General features: G+C 32.6%; 1 protein-coding gene across 1 annotated transcript in view; it reads left to right on the top strand.

Moving 5' to 3' along the window:
- The window catches only part of LOC127710025 (dynein beta chain, ciliary-like), an 85072-nt gene extending 72435 nt beyond the window's left edge, over positions 1 to 12637 (top strand). Inside the window, exons 45-50 of the mRNA XM_052215743.1 lie at positions 3870 to 4146; positions 5125 to 5352; positions 5591 to 5902; positions 8720 to 8962; positions 10575 to 10763; positions 11778 to 12637. Coding sequence (XP_052071703.1) covers positions 3870 to 4146; positions 5125 to 5352; positions 5591 to 5902; positions 8720 to 8962; positions 10575 to 10763; positions 11778 to 12395 — 1867 coding nt within the window. The 3' untranslated portion in view covers positions 12396 to 12637. The remainder of the gene's footprint in view (positions 1 to 3869; positions 4147 to 5124; positions 5353 to 5590; positions 5903 to 8719; positions 8963 to 10574; positions 10764 to 11777) is intronic.
- The last annotated feature ends 10901 nt before the right edge of the window (positions 12638 to 23538 follow it).

Genomic DNA, 23538 nt, shown 5'->3' on the forward strand with positions numbered 1-23538 from the left:
TGTTAGAAACTGTGTATGATGAGAGCCCTTAGACCTGACAGGATGACCTATGCTGTCCAGTAAGTTATCATTGTTAGAAACTGTGTATGATGAGAGCCCTTAGACCTGATAGGATGACCAATGCTGTCAAGTAAGTTATCATTGTTAGAAACTGTGTATGATGAGAGCCCTTAGACCTGATAGGATGACCAATGCTGTCAAGTAAGTTATCATTGTTAGAAACTGTGTACGATGAGAGCCCTTAGACCTGATAGAATGACCTATGCTGTCCAGTAAATTATCTATGTTGTCAGAATGTACTAATATGTTTGTTTGTGTAACTGTGGGTGGTATACAGCAATACACTACAAACTGCTCCGAGTCTGAAAAGACCAGTTTTTGTGCTCGACCAGTAAAGTCGAGCACACATTTTACTCGACTAGTCTCGACATTGTCTCGACAGTACTTAACTGTACTTAATTGTACTCGACTAGGTCTCGACTTTACTTAATTAGTCTGATTCAGTACTTGATGATCTTGGTGTTGTCTGAAATGGTCTCGACCAAGGCTCGACCAGTCTCGACTTGTCTCAACCAGTCTCAACTAGTCTCGACTCAGTCTCAACCAGTCTCGACCTGTCTCGACTAGTCTGGACCTTCAAATTTAGTCTTCACTGGTGTAAATCAGCTCATCTTACTAAATTATATATAGATCTTAAAAAATACCAGTCTATTTGGTAGTTTGATTCATTGCTGTGAAATGAAAGAATTTAATTAATAGGTAAAAAAAAAGATTAAATTCAGATAGGCATCTTTAATTTTTTTTATAACTTTTTCAAATCAACTTGGATTTTCATCAAACTATGAAGCTATCTTAGTAATATATTGATCTTACTGAATCCCCGGTCATTATGTAGTTTGATGTATTGCTGTCAAATTTAAGATTTAAATTAATCTAGGTAAAAAAAGTTAGGATTTGCAGTTCGGACAAAATTCAGACAGTACACTTTAATTTTTTTTTATAACTTTTTCAAATCAACTTGGATTTTCATCAAACTATACAGCTACCTTGGTAATATATTGATCTTACTGAATCACAGGTCGTTATGTAGTTTGGTGTATTGCTGTCAAATTTAAGAACTAAATTAATCTAGGTAAAAAAGCTAGAATTCAGAGTTAGGACTATATTCAGATAGTACACTTTAATTCTTTTAATAACTTTTTCAAATCAACTAGGATTTTCATCAAACTATACAGCTATCTCAGTAATATATTGATCTTACTGAATCCCAGGTTGTTATGTAGTTTGGTGTATTCCTGTTAAATTTAAGATTCAAATTAACCTAGGTAAAAAAAGCTAGGATTTGCAATTTCGGACAAAATTCAGATAGTACACTTTAATTTTTTTTATAACTTTTTCAAATCAACTAGGATTTTCATCAAACTATACAGCTATCTTAGGTTATGAAATTTAAAAAAAGACACCTTTTTTTGTTAAAACAAGAATTTAATATCATGAACTTTCATAACAATCCTTGATAACCTTTTAAAAAAGGAAATGTGTTCCAAAGTTACAGTAAAAATGTATTTTAATCATATCTAAAAATAATTTTTGTCAAATTTAAAGACATGGCATACAAGAACCACTTTAATATGGTTTAATTACCTCAGTACAAGTGACTTTTACAGGTAAAAAGAAAGCCCTACTTTTCTTAAACTTGTGTATTACTTATCTAGTGAATTCAAAAAGCCCTGCGATTTAAGTTTAACAGGATGTTGCAATTTTGAATGAATGTTATTTAGAATTTAAAACTCTCTGGTAGGTGTGATCTTTTTAATAAGTTTCCCCAAGCAGGAGGTATTGCTTTATACATCACCACTAATCAGAAGAAATATTTTAATAATTTCTTTAAAGTTTGACCCCTTTTTGATATATATTCATATCATATATATAAAAAAGGGATAAAACATTTAAGAAATTATATAACTATATCATATATACTTTATCCCAAATTATGATAAAAGATATATTTCCAATATCCTAGCTTTTTTTATCTAGATTAATTAAATTCTTAAATTTGACAGCAATACATCAAACTACATAACGACCTGTGATTCAGTAAGATCAATATATTACTAAGATAGTTGTATAGTTTGATGAAAATCCAAGTTGATTTGAAAAAGTTATTAAAAGAATTAAAGTGTACTATCTGAATATAGTCCTAACTCCAAATTCTAGCTTTTTTACCTAGATTAATTTAATCCTTAAATTTGACAGCAATACACCAAACTACATAATGACCTATGATTCAGTAAGATCAATATATTTCTAAGATAGCTGTATAGTTTGATAAAAATCCTAGTTGATTTGAAAAAGTTATAAAAAAAATTAAAGTGTACTATCTGAATTTTGTCCGAAATTGCAAATCCTAGCTTTTTTTACCTAGATTAAATTTGACAGCAATACACCAAACTACATAATGACCTTTGATTCAGTAAGATCAATTTATTATTAAGGTAGCTGTATAGTTTGATGAAAATCCAAGTTGATTTGAAAAAGTTATAAAAAGATTTAAAGTGTACTATCTGAATATAGTCCGAAATGCAAATTCAAGCTTTTTTGACCTAGATTAATTTAATCCTTAGATTTGACAGCAATACACCAAACTACATAATGACCTATGATTCAGTAAGATCAATATTTTACTAAGATAGCTGTATAGTTTGATGAAAATCCTAGTTGATTTGAAAAAGTTATAAAAAAAATTAAAGTGTACTATCTCTATTTTGTCTGAACTGCAAATCCTAGCTTTTTTTACCTAGATTAATTTAATTCTTAAATTTGACAGCAATACACCAAACTTCTTAACAACCTGGGATTCAGTAAGATTAATATATTACCAAGGTAGCTGTATAGTAAGATGAAAATCCAAGTTGATTTGAAAAAGTTATAAAAAGATTTAAAGTGTACTTTCTGAATATAGTCCGAAATGCAAATTCAAGCTTTTTTGACCTAGATTAATTTAATCCTTACATTTCACAGCAATACACCAAACTACATAATGACCTATGATTCAGTAAGATCAATATATTACTAAGATAGCTGTATAGTTTGATGAAAATCCTAGTTGATTTGAAAAAGTTATAAAAAAAATTAAAGTGTACTATCTCTATTTTGTCCGAACTGCAAATCCTAACTTTTTTTACCTAGATTAATTTAATTCTTAAATTTTACAGCAATACACCAAACTTCTTAACAACCTGGGATTCAGTAAGATTAATATATTACCAAGGTAGCTGTATAGTTAGATGAAAATCCAAGTTGATTTGAAAAAGTTATAAAAAAAATTAAAGATGCCTATCTGAATTTAATCATTTTTGTTTTTACCTATTAATTAAATTCTTTCATTTCACAGCAATGAATCAAACTAACAAATAAACTGGAATTTTGTAAGATCTTTATTTAATTTAGTTAGATGGGCTGATTTATACCAGTGAAGACTAAATTTGAAGGCCCAGACTAATCGAGACAGGTCAAGACTGGTTAAGACTGATTCGAGACTAGTCAAGACAGGTCGAGACTGGTTGAGACAGGTCAAGACTGGTCGAGCCTTGGTCGAGACCATTTCAGACTACACCAAGATCATCAAGTACTGAATCAGACTAATTAAGTAAAGTCGAGACCTAGTCGAGTACAATTAAGTACAGTTAAGTACTGTCGAGACAATGTCGAGACTAGTCGAGTAAAATGTGTGCTCGACTTTACTGGTCGAGCACAAAAACTGGTCTTTTCAGACTCTGAGCAGTTTGTAGTGATACCTATATGAAGAATAAAAGTAAGTTTTACATTTTGTAATTTTTATTTTCAATTTCACATGCTCCTATTTTCAGAGATTTTGTCCAGGAGAAACTAGGAACTAAGTATGTTGAAGGGAGGAGTGTAGAGTTTGCCAAATCTTATGAAGAATCTGGACCAACCACACCTATGTTCTTCATCCTTTCTCCTGGAGTCAATCCTATCAAAGATGTAGAGGTCCATGGTAAAAAGATTGGATTCAGTGCTGACAATAAAAACTTCCATAATATATCCTTAGGTCAAGGTCAGGAAGTTGTTGCTGAGAGTGCCTTAGATCTTGCTGTAAAGGACGGTCATTGGGTCATATTACAGGTTGGTACAAAAATTTAAAACAGTTATGAATAAATGGAGATGCTGGGTTCACATCAAAGAGACAGCAAGCTAACAACAAAATAATAAAAAAACTCATAGCAGGCAACATTAAATCTTTAACAATAAACAGGTTTCTATACAATACATGTATGTCAAGCTCTTTTTTCCAAGGTATAAAAAAGTTGTGAATAAATTCAGCAGGAATGATCAAAGATCTGACATTTATACCCAATAGTCAAAATCATGAAAAAATATAACAATCAATTTTATGAAGAAAGCAAAGAAATTAAGTATTTAATCACTTGTTTTGAAAATCATAAAAGAACTTCTGCCGTTACTTCTTTCTCTAAAATGTTTTAATTTCATTTGAAACAATATATTTTAGAAATCATATTTTAAACATTTTTGTTGTAATAACACTATTGCTAAATGATACATGGAAGCAAGGGAAGGCATGTTGAAAATGTTATAATGACATGTTGCTGAATTTTACTATTCTTTTTTAAATTTATGGATTATAAGAAATTACCAAAAAATGTTCTCATGTTTTCTCGAGGACTCGAGGTGCTGTTACAATATTTTTCGTTAGATTACCACTCACCTTAATTGAGGAATAAGTGTAGTTTTATTATAATCAATAATAATAACTTCATACAAACCTGCCAACTTTTCAAATCTTCATTGGAGATGTTATGCACAAGAGCATCACTTATTTATGCCATAAGCATGTTTGGATGGAAACAGATGGGCTTAAATGCCATTTTAATTCCTTTGAATGTCTATTTTGTCGAATTAAGTATATTTTATGGAGGATGTCAAGAGTCAGGTAAACACCTCTGATGGCAGAAATCCTTTTTAAATCAAGCAAGTTGATAGGTCTACTTTGTGCTAAATTTCAAATAAGTGTACTGAATTTTAATTTAATTTTGAATTTAGGGACTGTTTATACATTATATGTAAGTAAATTTTCATTCACAGAATATTCATTTGGTTGAGAGATGGCTACCAGTATTGGAGAAGAAGTTAGAAAGTTACACAGATGAATGCCATGCTAATTACAGAGTGTATATCAGTGCTGAGCCTGCACCAACAGTACAATCACACATTATACCACAGGGTATACTGGAAATATCCATTAAGATCACTAACGAACCTCCCACAGGAATGGTGGCCAACCTTCACCAGGCTCTTGATAACTTTGATCAGGTATATAAAATTAAAAGATTTGATTAAGTCAGTTGAAAAACTGATTTTGAAATATTTAACACTTTAAAGTAAAATGCAAATGAGCATATTTAATTGATGTAAAGTTTTAATGTTTGGAAGGTTTTTGCATGGTCAAAAATGACAAAAAATATTGCCAAACCCTGACATAATTCATTGAACAAGAAAATAACTGGATAATATATGCTATTGTAACCCTGTTTGCTTTTGTTTTCTTCAGGAAACCTTAGAAATGTGTGCAAAAGAGAATGAGTTCAAGAGCATCTTGTTCTCTCTATGTTACTTCCATGCTGTAGTTTCCGAAAGACGTAAATTTGGACCTCAGGGCTGGAACAGGATTTATCCCTTCAACACCGGAGATTTAACTATAAGTGCTATGGTTTTGTACAACTATCTTGAAGCTAATACAAAAGTTCCGTGGGAGGACCTGAGGTACCTGTTTGGTGAGATCATGTATGGAGGTCATATCACAGATGACTGGGACAGAAGATTGGTGAAGACATACTTGGAAGTTTATATGCATCCAGATATGGTAATTTTATAATACAACATATTTTAGAGTATGTTTTGAAGTAAAATTATAGTTGTTTATGGAGAAATTGGTTGGTTTATTGTGTAATATTAATTTGTGTGGTATAAGTTATGACAAAATTTTTATGTCACAAAATTGTTTGGTACATGTTATCAAAAAATCATTTTGGTTATAATTAGTGATAGTTGCATTGAAATTCATATCTTGGAAATCATAAAATTACTATACAATTTTTTTTCTTACAATATTACCCATTATTTAGAAAAAAAATCAGTTATAGCCATTGTTTAATTTGCATAATTTCAATCCGTTACCTTTTTAGCTCACCGGGGCCCAAAGGGCCCCATGTGAGCTTATGCCATCACTTGGCGTCCGTCATCGTCGTCTGTCGTCGTAAACTATTTAAAAAATCTTCTCCTCTGAAACTACTGGGCCAAATACCTTCAAACTTTAACTAAATGTTCCTTAGGGTATCTAGTTTATAAATTGTATCCGAAGTTTTGATCCATCGACAAACATGGCCTCCATGGCTAAAAATAGAACATAGGGGTCAAATGTAGTTTTTTGCTTATATCTCAAAAACTAAAGCTTTTAGAGCAAATCTGACGTGGGTAAAATTGTTCAATTGGTCAAGATCTATCAGCCCTGAAATTTTCAGACAAATTGAACAACCCATTGTTGGGTTGCTGCCAACAAATTGGTAGTTTTGAGGAAATTTTGCAGTTTTTTGTTATTATCTTGAATATTATTATAGATAGATATAAACTGTAAACAGCAATAATGTTCAGCAAAGTAAGATCTACAGAAAAGTTAAATGGCCAAATTTGTCAATTGCCCACTTAAGGAGTTATTGCCCTTTAAAGACAATTTTACACAATTTGTTCATCAAGTTTGCTAACATTCAAAAATCTTCTCCTCTGAAACTACTGGGCCAAATACCTTCAAACTTCATCTAAATGTTCCTTAGGATATCTAGTTTATAAATTGTATCCAAAGTTTTAATCCATCGACAAACATGGCCGTCATGGCTAAAAATAGATCATAGGGGTCAAATGCAGTTTTTGGCTTATATCTCCAAAACTAAAGCTTTTAGAGCAAATCTGACGTGGGTAAAATTGTTCAATTGGTCAAGATCTATCAGCCCTGAAATTTTCAGACAAATTGAACAACCCATTGTTGGGTTGCTGCCACTAAATTGGTAGTTTTGAGGAAATTTTGCAGTTTTTTGTTATTATCTTGAATATTATTATAGATAGATATAAACTGTAAACAGCAATAATGTTCAGCAAAGTAAGATCTATAGAAAAGTTAAATGGCCAAATTTGTCAATTGACCCTTTAAGGAGTTACTGCCCTTTAAAGACAATTTTACGCAATGTGTTCATCAAGTTTGCTAACATTTAGGTGTAATACCACCATTGATTTTCCCCTATTAGTCTTTGTTAAATTTGCACTTTTCAAAAAATTGTGCAGAATTTATCTTTGTTTCAAATAAAGAAATACTTGGCATGAGTAAAGTTTTATCCTGTCCAGTACTATAGAAAAAAATTCACATAACATTTCATTGCATATAAGAAAATAACCATCACTGGAAGTTAACCAATCAAATTTCCCCCCTTTTTTAACCTGTGTACAAGCTTTAGTAACCATGTAACCTCAAGTCTCCAAAATATTCTATAGAAACCCCTAATAAAGAAATAATGGTGCTTTGAAATACCCAAGATATATGTTTATGACTCAGAAATGTTTTACTGCAATGAAATGTAGGATCAATTACCTACAACTGTCAAATTCAAGGGAATATTTTTTTAGACCTATTTTCGTATGCAACCGGATGTGACGTACTATGATTTGGTGGTATTACACCTTTAAAAATCTTCTCTTCTGAAACTATTGTGCCTAATACTTCTTAACTTTGAATGAATGTTCCTTTAGGAATCTAGTTTATGAATTGTATCCGAAATTTTGATCCATCAACAAACATGGCCGCCATGGCTAAAAATAGAACATAGGGTTGAAATGCAGTTTTTGGCTTATATCTCAGAAACTAAAGCATTTAGAGCAAATCTAACATGGGGTTAAAATGTTCAAAGGATAAGATCTATCAGCCCTGAAATTTTCAGACACACCGAACAACCCATTGTTGGGTTGCTGCCACTAAATTGGTTGTTTTAAGGAAATTTTGCAGTTTTTGGTTATTATCTTGAATATTATTGAAGATAAAGAAAAACTGTAAACAGCAAAAATGTTCAGCAAAGTAAGATCTACAAAATTTTATATGACCAAAATTGTCAATTGACCCCTTAAGGAGTTATTGCCCTTTAAGGACAATTTTACACAAGTTTTATGTTTTTTAACTTTAAAAATTTTCTCAAATGAATCTAGTATAAATTTTGTATTTCATTTCCTTGTACGTCAAGAAACATAGACACTATGGCTAAAATGGAACATATGGGTAAAAAGCAAAAATAATCATTGATGAAAGATTTAAGCAAAAAAAATAACAGGTGAGCGATTCAGGCTCTTGATAGCCTCTTGTTAATTTTAATCCACAGATGTACTTATTTCCATATTTATTTATATCATATTTAAGTAAAAAGCTATACTTGAGATAACTTAGGGGAACCCTATACTTTTGTGTTAGTGTTCAAATTATTCGTTAGGATTGATTCTAGCTTTAGCGTAATGATAGAGTTTAATTAGGATAGGGGTAACTGATAGTAATACTATGGCCATATTTGGTCACTATTTCCTAAACTAAAGAAAAGCCAACATTTTTTCTAAGTTTATATTAAATTTATTTGTTTGTAATTTTTAGCTAGATGGAGAGCTGTACTTAGCTCCAGGCTTCCCATTACCACCGAACTCTGACTACAAAGGATATCATAATTATGTTGATGAATGCCTCCCCACAGAAAGCCCCTATTTGTACGGTCTCCATCCTAATGCAGAGATAGAATTTCTGACAACAACATCAGAGAATCTGTTCAGAACTGTATTTGAGATGCAGCCAAGAGATGTAGGCACTGCAGGAGCTACTGGTACAAGCAGGGAAGATAAGGTTTGTAGTTTTCATTTCAAACATTAATAGTGGATTATATATGAGATCTTTGTACATTTACAGTTCATCAATAGTTTTGAAAGGGAGCTGGAGTTTCTCGAAAGGGTGATAGCCCTGAGATGAGATGCATCAGAGAAACTTCCTCGAGATGAGAGACCATAGAAAATCTGTTATTGCTATCTTCCTTGGCAACGTCAATGACATTGGCTTATGACTTCATCATAGTCTAACTCTACTTGACTGAGCAAAACCTTTATCATGCAGTCAAGTCGCTTCAGATGGAAAATTATCACACAAAAAGATCAGAGCAAAATTTAAGAAAATAGTGAAAAAAGTCTTTATGAATCAAATAGTTAAATTGAACATCTTATATATATTACAACTAAAATTTAAATTTGAACTGGGAGCCTGAAAAAACTTTCAAAATATGTGTCCGTTCTGTTTTTGCCTAAATTGTACTTTATTATTGACGAAGAACATTTAATGAATTTCCTAGGTATTTATGTAGACATTCTTAAAGTAAAAAAAATAAATAGGAGTGTAAAGGGTTTAATGCCAAAGTATTGTATGGTTGGCAGGTTGAGATAATTTTTTGTCACAAGCTGGAATACATTATCTTCGCCGAGTCAATTAGATATTCTTATCGTTTAATCTGAAATGTAATCTGTCATGTATATGGATAGAATAAGTTAGCAGGTACAACAACTGATTTGTTGGTGAAAGGTTTATGTATGGTGAAGAAATCCTCATAAAATTGTTAGGGTTGGAACTCAAAAATAAGGGTAGTTGGGAATCCCAAACACATATTTTTATGCCCCACCTAGGGGCATTATGTTTTTCGGTCTGTGCATCCCTTCGTCCGTCTGTCCCGCTTCAGGTTAAAGTTTTTGGTCGTTTCAGGTTAAAGTTTTTGGTCAAGATAGTTTTTGATAAAGTTGAAGTCCAATCAACTTGAAACTTAGTACACATGTTCCTTATAATATGATCTCTCTAATTTGAATGCCAAATTAGAGTTTTGACCCCAATTTCACGGTCCACTGAACATAGAAAATGATAGTGCAAGTGGGGCATCCATGTACTATGTAGTATATAAATAAAGGAACTATAAAAGCAGAAAAACATGTAGGGTCCGTGCACTTGTTTCGAGATATAAGCCATTGAAAATTTGGCAGGAAATGATTCTCTCTAGATTTTTCATACATTTAACATTGGCACCTTTCTTCTTTCAAAAACTATGAAAAAATAACAAGGATTTAATAAGATATTCAAAGATGGTATTTTAAACTATATGCAATCAAATTATGAAAAGAAAAGTAGGGGTTAGTGGGAAATTTTTTTTAATGCCACTACATGGATTAAACCAGAGGATTCCGAATATCTGGCAAAAATTCAAAAACAAGAGGAGCGAACATCTTTAAATCTCACAATAATTTTAAAGTTACAGTATTTGTCCTTCTGTGAACAATATATATTCATTCTTCATGGGAAAAATTGTTTGAAATACTGTAGCTAAATATTTTTAGAAATTTCTGTTTTGAAAACATATGGTTAACATACATGTGTTATATTGAATTATAAATTACAGTTGATCACAAAATATTTTTATGATTAGATCAAAGGAACTTTGGATGACATAATCGAGAAATTACCGGATGAATTTAACATGTTGGATTTGATGGGTAGAGTACCAGTTGAGGAAAGAACACCATATGTTGTTGTAGCCTTCCAGGAGTGTGAACGTATGAACATCCTGTCAGCGGAGATTAGAAGATCATTGAAGGAACTTGATTTAGGATTGAAGGTAAAAATTTGCATTGCAATTTTTTTTACAAGATTTTTACACCAAAATGATGACTTAAATTGAATGTTTTTTTCAAAGATACCTGTGTTGTTGTTTAAGCTTGGCTTATATAAAACATGGTTTAATTAATGTCACAAATATTCATTTACCTAGCTTTGCTATATGTTGCCAGATAGACTCAATATGTGGCAGCTGTAAAAGTTGTGTTTTATTTAAGCCAAGCTTATCTTCTATATTTATTGGTTATGAATCAATTTCATTACACTTCAAGAAGACTTACAGATTGGCATTTCAATGTAGATTATTTCTCACCATTTTCCATCATATTTCAAATATCATACTAAGACTGCAACATCTGCATAGGCAGCAATGGGTTTGATATAGGTAGAGGGATGATATCAGGACTCGTAAACAATGTGAATGTTTTCTTGTAGTTGTACAGATCCATCACACAATTTTAGTCTTCTTAAAATATGCATTAAATTTGTTTCAGTAAAAACCTATACAATACAAAAATAAGGAGATGTGGTATGACTGCCAATGAGACAGCTATCCACTAGATTTCAAATGAAGTGGATGTAAGCAATTATAGGCAACCATACAGCCTTCAACAATGAGAAAAACCCATACAGCTTAGTCGGCTATAAAAGGCCTGACATGAAAAATGTGAAACAAAAGGAGAAAACTAAGAACCTAATTATAACAAAACAATTTACATAAAACAAATACAACAGACATGAACCAATGACAACCATGGAACTACAGGCTCCTGAATTGGAACAGGCACATAAAAAATGTGGCGAGGTTAAACATGTTTGTGAGTGCTCAAACCTCTCCCTAACCTGGGACAGTGGTATAACAGTACAACATAAGAACAAACTACATAAAACAGTAGCAATTGGCCTAACTCAAAAAGATTTGTACAAGCATAGTAAATAATAAACTGGAGTAATGTTAAAAAGATTTTGTACATATTCTGAAGCTTGAAGTAAATATTTCTAAATTTATTTTCAGGGTGAACTGACCATATCTGCTGACATGGAAGATCTTAGTAATTCACTGTTTTTGGACCAAGTGCCATTTAGTTGGCATGGTAAGGCCTATCCGTCATTATATGGTCTTGCTGCATGGTATGCAGATCTATTACAGAGAATTAAAGAGCTTGAGACCTGGTCGTCTGACTTTATTCTTCCCGCTGCTGTTTGGCTTGGTGGGCTATTTAATCCACAGTCATTCCTCACAGCTATCATGCAGCAGATGGCAAGGAAGAACGAATGGCCATTGGACCGTATGACTCTGCAGTGTGATGTCACCAAAAAGAGCCGTGAAGATATGGCTGGACCACCAAGAGAAGGGGCATATGTCCATGGACTTTTCATGGAAGGTGCAAGATGGGACATACAAACAGGGATGATTAATGAGGCCCGTCTGAAAGAGCTAGCTCCCCCAGTGCCAGTAATTTTTATCAGAGCAATTCCAGTAGACAGGATGGAAACCAGAAATATTTATGAATGCCCAGTCTACAAAACTAAGACCAGAGGTCCAACATATGTCTGGACATTCAACCTGAAATCCAAAGAAAAGTCTAGTAAATGGATTCTTGGTGGAGTTGCTTTACTACTTCAAGTTTAAAACTGACTGTTGACCAGTATTCAAATATTAAGATATTCTTAAGATGTGGTCTAAGATAGCTTGTTTTGCATATTATTATATTAGTTTGAAGTTTTTTTAACAGTAGTTTTTATTGTATTATGAACTAGGTTTTTTCTTCTTTTCTTACTGTAAGAATCTTGAAAATGTTTTAGATGCACAGATGTTTAATTTTGAACGTTTTAAACAGGGATAATTGTTTGAATAAAAAAACTATAAAGATACACTTGTGATTTCAAGATGGACACAGATCAAGGGTAATATCAACAAATTATGGGAAAAAGATCTAAAGGAGTTGGTTCACTAACCTGATATTTTGCAGAATTTTGAAAAATTTATGACAGTTTTCTGAAAAAATTATCAGTACAAAAAGTTTTGCTGAAATATCCTTTATATACCATATTCTTTACTTTTCAACAAAAATTTCCTATTTCTAACTTACATATTTATAGATATGATGCAAATATACATTTTTTCTTATTATACTTTCAAATATCATACATTTAGCAAAACATACACACGTTATATTTACTTTAATAATTGAAGTTAAAAAAAAACACCTTTACAGGGCCGTTTATTGGAGATCCTGGCTCTACTCCTTTGGTCCTAAAGTACAAGACAATCCAATTGAAGACTACAGCAACAACACAAACATTTAGACAACCAGGGGACATCAAAGTATTTGTTTGAATAATAGACAGGAAATAGTACATGACTGAACAAATTTGAGCTTTCAATTCTCAAGCTATAGCTAGATATCTATTTTCTAGGCCAATATAACAATTTAAATGGCAAAAAGTAAGATAACAAAAATACCGAACTCCAAGGAAAATTCAAAACGGAAAGTCCTTTATCAAATGGCAAAATCAAATGCACATGCACATCGAAGGAATGGAAAACAACTGTCATATTTCTGACTTGGTACAGACATTTCCTTATGTAGAAAATGGTGGATTAAACCTGGTTTTATAACTTGCTAAACTTCTCATAGTGTGGTAATTTTACTGGTACATATAAGTTGCAAATAGCCATACAGGTAAATACAAAAAAAAGAGCTTTCTGAAATTTTTGGGTCTCACTTATTAGCGACAAGAAAACTAATTTAACAACAAGAAAATAAAATTTGCCTTGGTGTATGGAATGATTGTATTAAAGGTGTACATGTATTTCCAGCTTAGTTTATCTGACCTTGACCTCATTTTCTTTGATCATAAATGTTAATGTGATACTTGTAGTAAAACTGTATATGTAGGACTATCAACATAAAATCAGTGGTCAGTATAGTAGTCGAGACATTTCAGCGTGTGCACTGTTGTTGTGTTTTGGTCTTTTTTTCCTTAAACTATAAGCAATTAGTCAACTATATTTGGTGTATGGAATGATTGTATGGTGTTTATGTCTGTCTGGCAGTATTCATCTGACCTTGACCTCATTTTCATGGTTCATTGGTCAATGTTAAGTTTTCCTGGTTAAAGTAATTTCTTAGATACTATATGCAATAGGTAAACTATATTCAAAGCATTGAATGATTGTAAGGTGTACATTTCTGCCTCCCAGGGTTCATCTGACCTTGATCTCATTTTTATGGTTCATTGGTAAATATAAAGTTCTCATGGTTTTGTCTGTTTCTTGTATACTATAAGCAATAGGTCAACTATATTTGGTGTATGGAATGATTGTAAAGTGTATATGTATTGCTAGCTTGGTTTATCTGACATCGATCTCATTTTCTTTGATCATGTTTAGTTTATGTGATACTTGTAGTAAAACTTTTATTTTGGACTATCAACATAAAATCAATGGTCAGTAAAGCAGGAGAGACATTTCAGCATGCACACTCTTGTATTGTAAATATACACACTTTTTCATTATTTAATGATACTGAAGGAAGAAAATAAACATTTTTCTATTTGTTCTAGAAAGAGTGTTTTTGTTTTCAAGGATATGTTTAAATAGATATATTTACAGTTTACAGTTTATAAACCAAATTATAAGATAATCTATAACTCTTTATTTATTTCACTCGAGCAAGGACATATTACTAACTTAAGTCATTGCTCAAAAGGTCCATATGCATATATAGGATGGGACATGCAATTGTTACAAAATGTTCAGATTGATACATACTTTAAAATAATGTAATCGAATAATTTTTACCAAAAATTCATTACTAGACTACTGTACCATGTGCCACTAAATATAACAAAATTTGAAACTTTATAAAACAGCAAATAATCAACTGTAATTAATTTACTTTTTCTATTTATTGTTTTAATAGTATATAAACTTTCTTCTTGTTAAATTTGTCTTCTTGTCAAAAATTTGTTATTTTGTTGCTTTTTGACGCTTCTTGTCGCTGGTGAGACCGAAATTTGTTATGATTCTTGTCACATTCTTTACTGTGTGATGTGTTTTCAGTTGCATCACTCATCAACTTCCTGTTTTCCATTACTTATATATTCAAACGCATAATGTCGATGTATGACATTTCGTTACACTTTTCTTGGGAACTTCCAATAAGAGTTTCAAGAAATTTGTTGTCAGGCTGCATGTGAACATGCATTACTGTGTGATAGGTTTTCAGATTTATCACTATCCACTTTCTGTTAACTAAATTCTTAAAGTAAGGGTATTAGGAGTAGTAGCTCACAGTTATACTTGTTTTTGTTTATGTTTTGAGGAAAAACTTTAGTAGATAGAGTGAAACGTAAAACAGCAAAATATTATCAGTCAACTCTATAGATAAATTGTCTTAAGGGAGCTACCATTTGATTTTTATGGGGGCTAGGATGAAAAATTTTGTCTCGCATTTTTTTTAGGTCCTGCCTTTTTTTTTACATAAATTGTCATCCCGTTTTTTTTTTTTTTTTGCAAAGTTGCTCATCCTGCTTTTTTTTTTTACTCAAAACTCCTGTCCTGCCTTTTTTTCAAATTTCATCCTAACCCCCCTCCCCCCCCCCTAAAAAATGGTAGCTCCCTTATGCAAAAAATGTCTGGTGAGAAATACAGGCTCATTGGAGCCTCCAGGTGCATTTTTGGGTTTACACAGAAAAATTATGATAGAGAAACTGTTTCCTGAAGAAAAAAATATGATAGCAAGGTCAGATGTACAAATTAGTTGACAAAACTGAAACTGAAATTGTCAATTAACTTCCTTTTGGAGTTATTTCCCCAAAAATGACAATATTTTTAATCATCCTCGCGTTTTTTGCAAAACTACAATAAAAAGAAACTGAACAGAAAAATAACCAGATGGATGAACATAATTGAATTTGTGGATTTACTCTTGATAAAAGAGTCTAATGACAATGTTGACCAATTTTAGTGTATTTTGCAATTATCTTGCAATCTTTAATAGACAGAAGGAAAATATAAACAGAAAAAACGATAAAGACATTTAAAGCTATATGAAACAAGTTTCTTGTAATTTTGATGTTATCGAAATTATTGAGCAAATGCATACATATATACTAAACTAAGTCATGTATGCATGTTTTGTTTTTATATTTACTACGAATTCTCAACAAATGAAATTTCATTTAGTGATTATTGATCGCAAGCTAATTAACTTTTGAGTTTGTTGCCGAAGTTTACTGGATCAGGACATTGATAAACAATCAACACAGAGCACGTGACAAATAAGTAAATTGATCGAGCCATGATATGTTTATGGCCCCACAACAAAGTTGTAGGGCCATATAGTTTTATCCTTTTCCGTCATTCTGTAATTAACAGTTACTGTAAACCAACTTATTTTCGCGGATACTTTTTTGGCATTTACCCATTTCTCTCCTACTTAGTGGCGATTTAATTTCACGAGTTTCAAGTTTACTTGGAGTATAGTTACATAAGGAATGATCCCATTTTTACACATGCACTATGATTAATACTCGCGTTATTTTCCTACTCTTGAAAATAAATCGCTCACAAAAATTAGTTGGTTTACAGTATACAGACTTTTTTTTCTAAATGCCTTCACATATTGAGCTGATTTTTAGAATGTGAGTCTACTATGATAAGTTACAGATTGAGTTTATGTTTGCTTTCGCTCCGCTGATTTTTGCGGACATTACGGCCTTTTTACTTTGAAAATTTCATGAAAATAACAGTTATACAGACTTTTTTTTCTAAATGCCTTCACATATTGAGCTGATTTATAGGATGTGAGTCTACTATGATAAGTTACAGATCAAGTTTATGTTTGGTTCCCTCCGCTGAGTTTTGACGAAACAACAGGCTTTGCACATTGAACATTTTGTGAAAATAACAGTTGTACAGACTTTTTATTAAACGCCTTCACATCTTGTGCTGATTTGCAGTATGTGAGTCTACTGTCACGAGTTACAGATCGAATTTACGTTTGGTTCCGCTCCTTTGATTTTTGCAGAAATTACAGGCTTTGCACTTTGAACATTTTGTGAAAATAACAGTTATACCGACTTTTTTTCAAAATGCCTTCACATATTGAGCTGATTTTTAGTATGCGAGTCTACTATATATCTATGATGAGTTGCAGATTGAGTTTAAGTCTGGTTCTGCCCCATTGATTTTTGCTGAAATTACAGGCTTTTGCACTTTGAACATTTTGTGAAAATAACAGTTATACAGACTTTTTTTCTAAACACCCTCACATATTGAGCTGATTTTTAGTAAGTGAGTCTACTATGATGAGTTACAGATTGAGTTTAAGTTTTGTACAAATCAAAATCTTACTTGGGGAAGCACATCCTTTAAATTATTGGGTGTTAATTTTGATGTTGATTCAGAGAAACTAGTTAAAATCAATTATGATCTATCTGTTATGAAATTTTCAGACAAGTTCGACAACCTATTGTTGGGTTACTGTTGGAAATAGTTTACTTTTATTAAATTTTACTGTTTTTGGTTATTTTTTTTTAATATTATAATAGATAGAGAGAAAGTATAATGGCAATTAATGTTCAGCTAAGTAAGATCTACAAATAAGTCAACGTGATCATATCCCCTTTAAGGAGTTATTGCCCTTAAAACGTTTTTTTTTGTAACATTTTTTGTGAAAGCCTAATTATTTTTAAAAAAATCTTCTTCTCTGAAACTACTTGGCCAAATACTAAAAAACTTTATTTAGATGTTCCTTAGGGTATCTAGTTTATAGATTGTATTCGGGGATTTGATCCATTTAAAAACATGGCGGCAGTTTCTAAAAATAGAACATAGGGGTCAAATGAAGTTTTTGGCTTTCATCTCAAAAACTAAAGCAGTAAGAGCAAAACTGGCATAGGTGAAAGTGTTCAACAGGTTTAGATCTACCTGTCAAGTAATCTTCAGACCAATAGGACAACTTATTGTTGGGTTACTGTCCTGAAATAGTGAATTTTTAGGAAATTTTACAGTTTTGGGTTGTGTATTATCTTTAATATTATTATAGAAAGAGAGAAAAAGTAAATAACAAAATTGTTCAGCAAAGTAAGTTCTACAAGTAAGTCAAATGCCTGAAACTGAAATTACAGGTGAACGATATAAGGCTCTCATGAGCCTCTTGTTTAATTTTCTATGCGTTCCCATTTGCTATACCTTAACAGTTGTTTAATGATGTGTTGATTTAAATATGTTCTTTAACAATTGGTTATAGTTATTTAACTTCCAGTGCACGTTTGTTTATATTCTCTCATCATGGTTTTCCCCTCGCACTTTCTCTGTGCGTTGGCCGAGGTTCTAACGAGATGTCTCGTAGCTAAGGTCACGAGCTGAATACCGGAAAATATCAGAGAATAACTGTACGGGAGGACAATAATTCAATTAGAGAATCGTTTGTGTCAAAGTGGATGTAACTTCAAAACCCTACATCCTGATCTGTGTATACTTGTTATGCAGAGGTTCCAAGTATGTCATGATCAATCCCAAGTTCAATGATATATTAGACCAATTAAGGGAAATAAAAAAGTACTCGCCAAAATATCAGTTTGTCTTGTGTGGTGACTGGAATTGTGATACATCCAGTAGATCTCAAAATAACAAATTGACAGGCAAGAAGCCCTGAAGAATTTTCTCAAAGAGACACATCTTACTTTCAATGAGACTGGTGTAACCTTTATACATCCGAATGGCCAAGAAGTCTCCACAATTGATTATATCTTCAGGAGCAATGATATAGACCCAGGTCTAAATCCAACAAAACGCCTAGATATGTTACCTTCAAATACCTGGGATCACCACCCCATCCATACCATGCTACAATGCCATTTTAAATCAAAAATTTAAAAAAAACAAGAGAAAAAACAGTATCCATCAAAAGTAAATTGGTCTAAAATAGATGTGGGAAAGTATCAAACTGAAATTACAAATAAAATCAATGAGATGGAAGCTAAAGAAAAAATATTGACGTCAACGATCTCATCCATGCGTTAACTATGGTGCAAGAAAAATTTGCCAAAAAATCCAAACCTTACAAGCAGAAAAACACCCACATCTTGAACGACGAGATAGCACTTGCACTAATCAACAATAAGAAAGTCTTATTTGAATGGAAAGAGGATGGTAAACCAAAATCTGGTAAAAGTGCAACTCGTAGAAAAACACTAGATCTGAACTACGTAAAGCAAGGCGGCATGAAATTGCTAGACAGAGGAACAAGAAGTATGCCGAAATTATGAATACTCGGTCCAGTGACACTAAATCATTTTATAAATTAATAAATAACCAGCGGAAGCAAGGAAAGTCGTCTATAACTGAACTTACAGTACAAGGAAAAGTATATGACAACTCTGCAGAAAAAATAATAAAGGGGTGGAATGAACACTTTGCAAATCTGGCTACACCTACTGCTACTCCTGATGATGACTATACCAACAGGGAGTTATTGCCCTGAAAACGTTTTTTTTTTACATTTTTTGTGAAAGCCTTATTACTTTTTCAAAAATCTTCTTCTCACAAACTGCTTGGCCAAATACTCAAAAACTTTAATTGGATGTTCCTTAGGGTATCTTGTTTATAGATTGTATTCGGGGATTTGATCCATTTAATAACATGGCGGCAGTTTCTAAAAATAGAACATAGGGGTCAAATGAAGTTTTTGGCTTTCATCTCAAAAACTAAAGCAGTAAGAGCAAAACTGACATAGGTGAAAGTGTTCAACAGGTTTAGATCTACCTGTCAAGTAATCTTCAGACCAATAGGACAACTTATTGTTGGGTTACTGTCCTGAAATAGTGAATTTTTAGGAAATTTTACAGTTTTGGGTTGTGTATTATCTTTAATATTATTATAGAAAGAGAGAAAAAGTAAATAACAAAATTGTTCAGCAAAGTAAGTTCTACAAGTAAGTCAAATGCCTGAAACTGAAATTACAGGTGAGCGATATCAGGCTCTCATGAGCCTCTTGTTTAATTTTTTATGCGTTCCCATTTGCTATACCTTAACAGTTGTTTAATGATGTGTTGTATTAAATTTGTTCTCTAACAATTGGTTATTATTATTTAACTTCCAGTGCACGTTTGTTTATATTCTTTCATCATGGTTTCCCCTCGCACTTTTTCTGTGCGTTGGCCGAGGTTCTAACGAGATGTCTCGTAGCTAAGGTCACTGAATGAGAGAATCGTTTGTGTCAAAGTGGATGTTACTCCAAAACCCTACATTCTGATTTGTGTATGCATGCCATGCAGAGGTTCCAAGTACGTCATGATCAAATCCAAGTTCAATGATATATTAGACCAATTAAGGGAAATAATAAAAAAGTACTCGCCAAAATATCAGTTTGTCTTGTGTGGTGACTGGAACTGTGATATATCCAGTAGATCTCAAAATAACAAATTGACAGGCAAGACGCCCTGAAGAATTTTCTCAAAGAGACACATCTTACTTTAATGAGACTGGTGTAACCTTTATACATCCGAATGGCCAAGAAGTCTCCACAATTGATTATATCTTCAGGAGCAATGATATAGACCCAGGACTAAATCCAACAAAACGCCTAGATATATATATGTTACCTTCAAATACCTCGGATCACCACCCCATCCATACCATACTACAATGCCATTTTAAATCAAAAATTCAAAAAAACAGAGAAAAAACAGTTTCTTCAAAGGAAGTTGATCTAAAATAGATGTGGGAAAGTATCAAACTGAAATTATAAATAAAATCAATGAGCTGGAAGCTAAAGAATAAAATATTGGCGTCAAAGATCTCATCCATGCGTTAACTATAGTGCAAGAAAAATACCCACATCTGGAACGACGAGATAGCACTTGCACTAATAAACAATAAGAAAGTCTTATTTGAATGGAAAGAGGATGGTAAACCAAAATCTGGTAAGAGTGCAACTCGTAGAAAAACACTAGATCTGAACTACGTAAAGCAAGGCGGCTTGAAATTGCTAGACAGAGGAACAAGAAGTATGCCGAAATTATGAATACTCGGTCCAGTGACACTAAATCATTTTATAAATTAATAAATAACCAGCGGAAGCAAGGAAAGTCGTCTATAACTGAACTTACAGTACAAGGAAAAGTATATGACAACTCTGCAGAAAAAATAATAAAGGGGTGGAATGAACACTTTGCAAATCTGGCTACACCTACTGCTACTCCTGAGGATGACTATACTTACAGGGAGGCAGACATTGATGTTATCATGGAATCAATTCCAATTTCTTTCTCAACCTTAGAAGTTCAGAATGCCATTAACAAATTAAATAAAAATAAAGCTCCTGACATTTATGGAATAACAGCTGAACCTTTCATCCATGGAGGACCAGACCTGGTAGGTGCATTGACAAAAATAATTAACAACATCTGTATATCATGTACTATCCCAGATTACCTTAAGATGGGAATTTTATCACCAATTTTCAAAAAGAAAGGTTTACCTACAGATCCTAAAAACTACAGAGGTATTACAGTTCTTCCTGTAATTGGCAAAATCTTAGAAATACTCCTTAAGGAACATCTATGGCAAATTATCGCAGCCACCCAAAACCAATTTCAGAGAGGACTCACGTCTAAAATATCACCATTGTTTTGCGCTCTTCTACTTAATGAAGTGTTTATCGATGCAGTATACAGGAAAACACCTTTATATGTAGCACTGCTTGATGCAAAAACAGCTTTCGAAGTCGTAAACCACAGTAGTCTATATATACAGTTATACCTAGCAGGGATCTCTGGTTCATTAAGGCTACTTTTGCATAATCTGAGTGTTGGTGCACAAACTTCAGTTCGATGGGAAAAGTTGGTCTCTGAACCCTTCGATATTAAGCAAGGAGCTAAGCAGGGTGGAATACTGAGTACAGAATTATACAAACTATATATCAATGACATTCTTAACAAAGTAGAGGACAGTACACTTGGATCCTATATTGGACACACCCACTGTGCTATACCAACTTGCGCAGATGACGTCACACTGGTTGTGAATGACCCCAATAATATGCAAGCCCTATTAACAACAGTGGAGAATTACAGTCAACAGGACAAATATTCCTTACAGCCTACAAAATGTAAAATCATCAAAACTGGAAAACCAAAATTAGAGAATAACTTCAATTTCACATTAAATGATACATCTATTCAAAATGTTAAAACCGCTGTAAATTTAGGAATTACTCACAGCAGAAACCCTCGGCAAACCATCCCAATACATATCCAGGAAAACATCAATAAAGCAAGGAAAACAATGTACAGCTTGATGGGGATAGGCTTGCATGGCAAGAACGGTCTTAATCCTGTTGCATGCTTGCAATTATTCCAAGTTTATGTCTTACCAGTCCTCATTTATGGCTTAGATATGCTATAACCAAATTCTACACAAATGGAACCAATTGAAGTATTCTATCGAAAAAGCATCAAACAAATTCTATCTATTCCTAATAACACAACAGACACGGCCGTATATATATACTTTCAGGTACAATTTCAGTAATCAGTAAAATCCATACATTAGCTTTAGGAACTTTTTCTAACATTTCAAGACAAGAGAACTCTACAGAAAGACAGATCCTTATTTCAACAGCCGTAAAAGACAGTTGGTTCACAAAAATTATATCTTTATTAATTAAATACAGCTTACCATCAATTTTTAACATATAAGATGATCATGACCACCCTCGAAGTTAAAATAGAAAAATTCTATCAGGAAAGCGATTGACACCTTCTGGGTCGAACATGTTGTTACCATGTCTGTCTACTTCAAGAGTATTTCATTTATTTCAACATCTAATTATAAAACTGGTTATCTACACAATGCTCTTGTAAGTGTCCAGACTTCTGCTAAAGACACCCAGCGTCTCATCATCAAACTTCGACTCCTTACTGGTACATATATTCTCCAATGTAATAGGGCAGCTTTCAACCAAGTTGACTTCAATCCAACATGTATCTTATGCGAAGAGGACTTTGAAACATTAGACCATTTCATTCATTCATGTACTGATCTAGCCTCTGCTAGAAACTATCACTTGCTTGAACTTTCACAAATTATCAATAGCAGTGAGCTCTGCGCGAAATGTAGAATATTAGAAAAATTAGAAACTAGTACACAACTAATATTGGATGCTAGTGCCTTGCTCTGCAACTGTCAATGTAAATGTGGATGTACAGACTTTCTTCATCTTGTAGAATACATCAGTAGAAAACTCTGCTTTGCTCTGCATATTAGACGTAATATGATATTATTAACATTATCGGTGAATAAAAAGAAAGAATTGCTTGCAACCACTCAGTCAAAGGTGTGCCTTTGAAAGGCAGGATTTTTACACAAGACAAGACAAGACAATAGCAGTACATTTATGAAGATGTTGATAATATAAAGGATTTTCTTTTACAAGAAAGTTCACGTACACTTGTTTAGAGTAAAACTTAACCATTCAAGTATATAAAACATATCTCCATTTTTTTTTAATTTGAAGTTTTATATGACTTAAAAGACAATTGGAGAAAAGGAATTTAATTTCCCCGCTCGTTACCTCTATCACACGTAAATTGTATATTTGTGTCATTGATAATGCCTGGCGAATTAATATATTTCTGGTAAACGCAAAAAAAAATGTACTCCATGACATTTTCTCTCTGAAAAAATAACTACAAAAATATATATAATCATTCAAATGTTTTGTGTTTATTATTTGATTTAACGATGAACGCGAGGTGAA

This window comes from Mytilus californianus, unplaced genomic scaffold, assembly GCF_021869535.1.
Source record: "Mytilus californianus isolate M0D057914Y unplaced genomic scaffold, xbMytCali1.0.p SCAF_7, whole genome shotgun sequence".
Lineage (NCBI taxonomy): Eukaryota > Metazoa > Mollusca > Bivalvia > Mytilida > Mytilidae > Mytilus > Mytilus californianus.